The following is an 8,079-nucleotide window of genomic DNA, read 5'->3' as shown; positions in this document are numbered from 1 at the left end:
CAAACTTACCTTCAAATGATAGCCTACTATGTCCAGTCTCGGCAAATTCCTTGGCAAGAATTTCTATACGGCTAATCTTTTGATACACCCCCTGATTAGAGCCCTTGGATTGGCCCATTTGGCTGAAAACAGCATTCTGGCGATGATACCACTATTTCAGGGGGGTGCGGAAATCCCCTCGATGGAGAAAGGTCATTTTTTACAACTAATTCTACCAGTGTAGGGTCTTTCCTACTGCAGCCACTCCCCAAATGCCCAGATTTCACATAAAGCCTTGTTTTTATTTGAGATCTCTCACCGTGGGCTCTAGGCGCCTGCGCTAATGCTTACGTCACCCCTGAAATGACCCAAAGCCTAAGTCACACATCCGGAACGGAAGTGTGACGTCAGCAAAGGGTCAAAGGTGCTTGGCAGTCGGTATCATTTTGTGAACGGATATGTGGAAGTGTGACGTCAGCAAAGGGTCAAAGGTGCTTGGCAGTCGGTATCATTTTGTGAACGGATATGTGGAAGTGTGACGTCAGCAAAGGGTCAAAGGTGCTTGGCAATCGGTGTCATTTTGTGAACGGATATGTGGTTCTTGAAATTGTAACATAATGTTTACTACCGCGTACCGTCACAGATGAACTTACATTCATTACCTCCATGAAATGTTATGGAGGTTATACATGTATTTTACCCTGCGTTTGTGTGTGTGTCGAAACTGCGTGTGGCTTACCACAGAGCATTTAAACTCCTCTTTTCGGTCGGCAGGCACACAAGCACAAGTTGCTTGTTTGTTAGTAATCGGACCGACATGTTTGACGCAAGGCGCCGCAAGGTCACCCATGCATTTGCTATGCGCTTGCTGTCGTCTGACAATGACATCATCCGATTGCTTGTCCACTCGGACGGCTTTCGCTTCAGCACATTCTGGCGACACTTTGTAAATAATAGTTAATTAGTTGTAAGTGTAGTCTTTTAACCTCTGTAGTCTGTACTGTGACCGTTTTTTATGGGCCATGGACCTGATTCAAACAAATAAACATAAACATGGGAAATACATGTTATGCAAATGAGGACATTATTTGCATGATTAATGAGGAATTTTTATAATTCCATTATTTCAATAACTTGACTTCAATAAATGTAACAAATGTACATTATGATAGATGGAACATAAGCAGATGCCAAATGTGCTAATTAGGAACTGATTTGCATAACATATGCGAAAATTGCAATGATATTTGCCCAATGATTAATGATAGGAATTTCATACTTGACGTGTATGTTAGTCAATGATGAACGTCACCGTGCAAGAATCATGAAAATGTGCAAGTCTGTTGCATAGAATTTACAAAAGCTTGAATATTTCATGGAGGTATGAGGTCGCCGAACTCTAGTTCATATTTTATTTTTTTACCAGTTCCTCCGACAACACAGGGTGAGCTAGTTTGGTTTGAGCAACCAGTGTCCAGTGGGCTGCAGACTCCAAACTGGGCATCCCATGTGGTCATCCAGGGTCCGGAATTCGGGTCCTTGGCTGTCCGACTGACCATCACAGGAGGTGACGAGAAGCAGGCGTTCCTCTGTCCGGAGTATTTTGGCAGGAGATTTCGTATCGTCTGGACAGAAGGTAAAACTTTAAAAGGAATAGATTTCCACGCTTTCCCTCTTTTCTGTGTGATTTTTTTATAACTTATTCAATGAAAATGGCAAACTCATGCCCAATGGCCAATCGCAAGAAAACCCACTGTTGTACAACGCATGAGAATGTACAAAAAAGGAGGAAGAGGATTGCGCTCCACCTTCCAATACCGTGTCCCAGATGCAGTGGACAACAACAAACTGCCCCTGGTGTCTTAAAAGGCTATGTGACTATTTTTACCTATACTATTTCATTCCGTACCTCTCGGATAAAAAGTAGCATGTTTCCTTAAGTTGTAGGTACAAACTAATTATAACGCCAAGTGAATGAATAACATCGTCCCATGTTTCCTGACAGACTCCGGTGACATCTGGACAGACCCGACCCTGATCAGGACTGCGACCATTGATGACGATATCGAGCGGTACTTCGACGTCCAGGTAGGCAAACTTATTACGTAAGTAGGAATAATTTCAGTAAGATAGTCTCCAACATAAGTGTAAGTATTTTACGTTTGGGAGCGCATCGATCTGTTAGCAACGACAGCTAGCTAACTGCAGTGCGTAACTGCACCCTGAGTCAGAATCGTCCCATGGAAGGCAACAGGCGGTCATGAATCATCTGATTTGAATAAAACACGTGGTTGTGTACAAAGCATTTCTTTGTCCTTGGTAGTTGACGTTGTATTTTTGTCGTCCTGACAGTTGACTGATGTGAACGGGGATGGAAAAGACGACTTGCTGGTGGTGACAAGTAGGTAAGGGACATCCCGGCCCTGGTCATATACGGTCGTTGGTTCACAACATTGGCTATTGTTTAATTAAGCAAATGCCACTGTTTGTTGCGACTACAAATTGCGACAACTTTGCGATTTTCCCTTGGCACGTGGCACACTGCAATTGACGACTTGTTGGCGCCAATCGGCGGATATCTTTCGAAAACAGGCGGAAGCCAGTGAGATACCAACTTCTGTAATTAACATCTTGCAATTGGGCTTTGATTAAATACGTTTTCTTGTGAAAATTAACACATTTAACCTAAACGTGTTGGAAAGTTGACATAATGAATGCAGTCAAAACTTTATATAATTAATTGGGACTTACCAAGTTGTTCACGAAATGAACCCGTTCACTGATATTTCCTGGACGTGACGTTAAAGCCAGCTGACTTCAGCAATGGGTCGTAAGTGCAAGATAACCTGTGTCAGCCCCCGTCTGAGTTGAATGCTTGGACGGTGAAGACGAATATGAACTCATTCATTTAGTCCTTTCCAAGAACAAGGCCGACAAAGTCGGCCAAAAATTTGGGTATTAAAGTCCCAATGTTTCCTAAGGGTTGGTTGGGTTAAGTTTAATCTTCTACTCACTTCCTCTTGTTTTGGTCTGGTGGATCCAAGACTCCTCCGACAGGGAAACCAAACGGAACCGTCCGAGTGTACGAAATCCCCGAGGATTTCCGCAGTGGCACCTGGGAACGACACGTAATCGCCAGTGGGTTCTCTGTCCCAGGAAGTATGACGATGGGTAAAGGAACGCCAGGGTCGGCCGTACTGCTCAAGCGGTAAGAACAGAACCCGTAAATAACTTTATCGGGTTGGCAATTTTTCATATAGTAAGGTTATTTGGCACAACCAGGGAGTACTTACTTACAACGTTTCGATGTCTATCAGACACCATCATAAGGGTAGAATGACTGGAAACTACTTGCTGCTACTTATAGCCGATGTAGGTGGCGCTGCAACAGCAATAATGCCGTCCCAAACGTGGCTCAACTTGTATCCCACTTTCGTCTCTGTTCACGACGAAGTAGTTTCCAGTCATTCTACCCTAATGATGGTTAAGAACCTTAAGAACCTTACTACACATTTACACCCCCAAACACCCCAACAGGGTTCGTTTGGACTCATAGAGAATATTTGAATATTTTTGGTTTGGAAAAATTCCATGATAAACTTCACCAATTAATATAAAATGTTCTGTTTTATTGAAATACTTCGGAATTTATAGAGCAAAGTCTGTGCCAAGTTTGGGTGGGATTCATTTGGACCCGGTGTGACAGCGATCTCGCCCCCCCGGCGATCTCGCCCCCCCGGGGGGCGAAATCACTAGCGTTTCGCCCCCCCCCCCCCGAGCAGCTGGCTACTACATATTACAGGTGCGCTACCTGGTACTATACTGCACCTGGGGAGTAACGTATATGGTGTGTTACCTGGTACCTATATGGAACCTTATTACCGTACCGTAAGATGTCATACCTCGAAAGTCGATATTATATTGTTCGGTGCAAACATGACATTGAAATGAAAAAAGACAATTTTTTTGCAGCTGAGTTGGCATAAAAACAGTGCTACTGCGAACGTATAAATCAACACCGTCTATGGTACGGAATACGTCAGCTATATGTTTTCAATTTGTCACAGTGTTTTCTTTCTTGTGCTGGAAACATTTAAAGCACTAACAAAAACACACGTGAATAATAGTTTCTCATTATAAACACTATCTATGCGCAAGTTGATATAGCTGTTGCTAAATGCTACACAAACACTGGTAAAGTACCAGTCTTAAGAAACACGGGTAAATGCATCAGTTCCTAAATACTAGAAAAGACAGTCATGTTGGAGGTGAAGATATCCCTTGGCCAGGTGCATATACCAAAATGTGCGTTATTCTAATTAATACCTAATATTTGCATAATTAATAAAGACATTACATAGTTCTTTTGTGGTCACTTCATTGTAGAGACTTCATATTGGAGATATATAGGTTGCTTGAGGACAGGTGAATACAATGAAATACATCTTATGTCAAGACTCAGGTATATGCAATAATGGAAATACAAGGGACCAAACCCTCCTTGTCTGAAACAAGTTCAACTATCTTATTACCATGTAATTACGTTAATATTGATACTATGAATGGAGTTAAGTATCAAACTCGTGTACTTATATCATTCTGAAACTACATTTTGTGATTTATACCAATCAACTACCAAAATGTCACGTAAACCCGTTTTTTTGGGGGGGGGCGAAATCACTAAAGGGGGGCGAGGTAGGGGGGCGAGATCACTAGCCGGGGAGGGCGAGATCGCTAGTGATTTCGCCCCGGGGGGGCGAGATCGCTAGTGATTTCGCCCCCGGGGGGGCGAGATCACGGGGGGGCGAGAACGCTGTCACACCGGCAAAATGTGCAGTTTTAAAAACATAAAATTTGGTTGTCGTTCTCAATACGCTCCCTGCAAGCATAATTACTGCAATATAATGTAGCTCGTCATTATCATACATGTAACGTGACATTAGTACCACGTTGTACTTAAAGACGTGTATTTTTCCATAAACCATGATAATGAGCAGGAATTATTCAAGCCTAAACATTGCTCCTACATTGTCGATGCAATGTAAGTGCAATGATGACCGCAAAGAATTCAAGATATTGTTGAACAAATCAGAACAAGTCAAAAGGCCGCAAAAAAGTTGATGCTGTCGTACTATACTGTACTGTACTGTAATGTTCTCGATCATGCATGCGTTTTCCGGTCAATTCTCGAAGAGGAAATAATAGATAATCTATAAGAGATGCAGAACAGCATATACTGTTCGAAAATATTTGCAATCAGCAAATTCAGTGACCACCCTTTTAAGTTTATAACTAAGGGTGGTAAAAGAAGTTACATGTGTTCGAAAGTACCTGCAAATACTGCATATCAAACATGTTGGAAGGCGAAATACATTTCATTTCAAATTGTTCCTTCTACAGTCACGACGGAAAAGAGCTCATTAAAGAGGCAACCACATTCCGTCATTTCTCTACGTTAACAGACATGAAACAATACGAAACCCAAACATTACAGAAAAATTGGAATCCTTCGTTTTCATATGAAATAAATTTAGGTCGAATTGTATAAGTTCCAATTTAGACAAATTTTTACTAGTCTTAGAGTAGACACATGATATACTTTGTTATTTGATCGTCGTTTTCAAGTTTATTGCTATCGTGTAAGAATTTGCAACCAAGTTATTCTCTTTATGCAAACTAGATTTGCAGATCCTTCTTGTCATCGAAAAAGCCTAATTAATGTTTCTATGCGTAACCAATCTCAGTTATCTGAAGTTATGAGGTGCGACAGAAAGAGATCTTTGTTTGCTAGTGAGGTTTGAAAACCATTTCCCACTACAGTGATTCGAATAAGCCGACCATCCTGCTGTCTGGGGACGACGACAGGCATGCGTACCTTCTCGTTCCCAGTACTGACGACCCTGCAGACTGGTCCTACGACAAACGCCCCCTGTTGGCGAGTACGGGAATTGTAGGCGGCGTCTCGGCTGCAGACATAGACGGTGATGGCAATATCGAGGCCTTCATTCCTGCGTATGGTGAGGACAAGGTTCACGTCTTCCGGTTCGCTGATGCTGCAAACGGAAGTGACGTGAGAATGGTGAACTCTGGGACTGTGGGCCTGCTATCGCCAGTATCGGTCATTGTAGCCTGGCTGGTGCACTATGGGTAGTTGTGTAAACATTACCACGTGTACTATTCCGTGAATGTTGTGACGTAGTTGTCCATCTCGTACGCATCATGCACGATGAGGTAGTGAAAATCAGAACAGATTTCTGTTTTTCCCACTCTGTTAACAGTTTAATGCTTGGAACTGATGTAAGGATGTGTAGTTAACATGTAACTACTTTTTCGTCCACTTTGTTGATACACTTGTGCATGTACGATGCATTATCTGCATAAGTACAATATAATATCTAATACAACAGTTTAACTGTATCTGTTGGATTGAATCGTCCAAGATCTTGAAAATAAGATTTGAAAATCCCCACCTACCGACCCTATTATTTCAGCCCCGTTCCTGGAAACACATTTTTCCTACGCCTTAGCACATAAAATGTTTTTATCGTAAAAAGCTTAATATCAATAAAAACTTTATTAAATGCATAGTATTGCCTCTGACCATCATTGGATAACTTATTTTATACTGTTTACAATGATGCCATATTTTTGTGGTCAGAGCTAACTATAGCGTATGCGCATGAGTGTCAAGATAAAAATGCGGAAATTTTCTTTAGTACTAACGTACTGCCTAGCCTAACGTTGGTAGGGAAATTTCGGCTTTGTTTTGGGATTACGTCATCAGCCATATAGCTCATTGTAGAAAGAAAACCTGATCAAAACAAACATGGCCATGGTAAAGAAAAAATACACAATTTACATTTGTAAGATATGTTATACTAAAAAATTATCAACACCTGACGTGTAGATGATTGACTAGGGAAGAAATTATTTATTCTCTTTCCTATTCTACACCCATATTGCTATCCTCGGTACTCCACTCGGTACACAAGCTAAGATCTCAGTTCAAATTGTTCTTTCAGCCATTCATTCAACCCTGTATAGTGTATACGTATTAATGTAGTCAAAAATCTGCTTTGCCCTGTTGAACTGTCGTACTTGTAGAGTAGAGCTCGTTGCCACCAACTACTGTAAAGGCATCCTCACTAGCTTAAAAGAACTCTTAAAGCTAAGGTGTGACAGATTGTTTAATGTAATACATGTTGTAAAACTAGCTGCAGACGCGCCACGTGCCCACGAAGCTACTGTATTGCGCCGAATGGAGGTTTTGCAGTAGATAAGGATACAATTAATGTGAATGTGGATACAGAATAACCAGCTCATAAAATGCTCCGGAAGTGCTTCAAAGTCTGAGACTGCGGAAATTTTCAAGCAGACGAATCGATCGTGGTTAACTAGTGTAAAACTTTCAAATCTCTACGGTGGTTTCATGATCGCGGTTACAACTGTCTTTCTATAGGTATCAAAATTTTAATGTAAGTTTTTTCTTCAATGATTATGCAAATCAGTACCATACACAGTTGTTAGTGGTCCATATCTCTTAAATTTTGCAAAGCACATGACAAAATACCAAATATCACAATGACCACCCACGACTTCTCAACTTAAACTACACAGACAGAAAAACTAACAAACACACGCAGCCGAAAACATAACATTCTTTGCGTACGTAAGAAAATTGTAGGTGGTATAAATACTGTGGCATTTATCATGAAACCTGAATGTCAAAAATGTCGTACCCAGGGTCTACCGCCAAATAACCCTGGGCTCGAGATTGGAATATCGTACAGGTTTGATACATTCATCCGCGACTAAAAATAGTACCAAGATGATAATATCACTACAGGGAAATGATAGCGTCTGTTATGACAGTAAACTAGTCCGTACAACATCTAATTAGAACACAGACATTTGTTAGAGTATGACTAGGGGCGAAGAAAGGCTTCACGATCCGCTTCACTAGTTAGTTCCGTCCGCAACCTGGTTGCTACAGTTGTGCTCATGAACGCCTTACGTCATACAGGAATGTCCCTGAGATAAGGACATTAAAATACATCAATACTCTCCAAAGTTATACCCTAATCATCAACTGTAATAGGT

The 8,079-nt window shown here is 41.4% G+C and overlaps 1 protein-coding gene across 1 annotated transcript in view; it reads left to right on the top strand.

Moving 5' to 3' along the window:
- LOC118415614 overlaps positions 1-6,564 on the top strand; it is a 10,565-nt gene extending 4,001 nt beyond the window's left edge. Inside the window, exons 4-9 of the mRNA XM_035820320.1 lie at positions 1,406-1,615; positions 1,985-2,067; positions 2,332-2,384; positions 2,787-2,809; positions 3,037-3,187; positions 5,800-6,564. Coding sequence (XP_035676213.1) covers positions 1,406-1,615; positions 1,985-2,067; positions 2,332-2,384; positions 2,787-2,809; positions 3,037-3,187; positions 5,800-6,130 — 851 coding nt within the window. The 3' untranslated portion in view covers positions 6,131-6,564. The remainder of the gene's footprint in view (positions 1-1,405; positions 1,616-1,984; positions 2,068-2,331; positions 2,385-2,786; positions 2,810-3,036; positions 3,188-5,799) is intronic.
- Positions 6,565-8,079: the final 1,515 nt, after the last annotated feature.

Source organism: Branchiostoma floridae, chromosome 5 (assembly GCF_000003815.2).
Source record: "Branchiostoma floridae strain S238N-H82 chromosome 5, Bfl_VNyyK, whole genome shotgun sequence".
Lineage (NCBI taxonomy): Eukaryota > Metazoa > Chordata > Leptocardii > Amphioxiformes > Branchiostomatidae > Branchiostoma > Branchiostoma floridae.
This window is presented reverse-complemented; position numbering and strand designations above follow the sequence as displayed.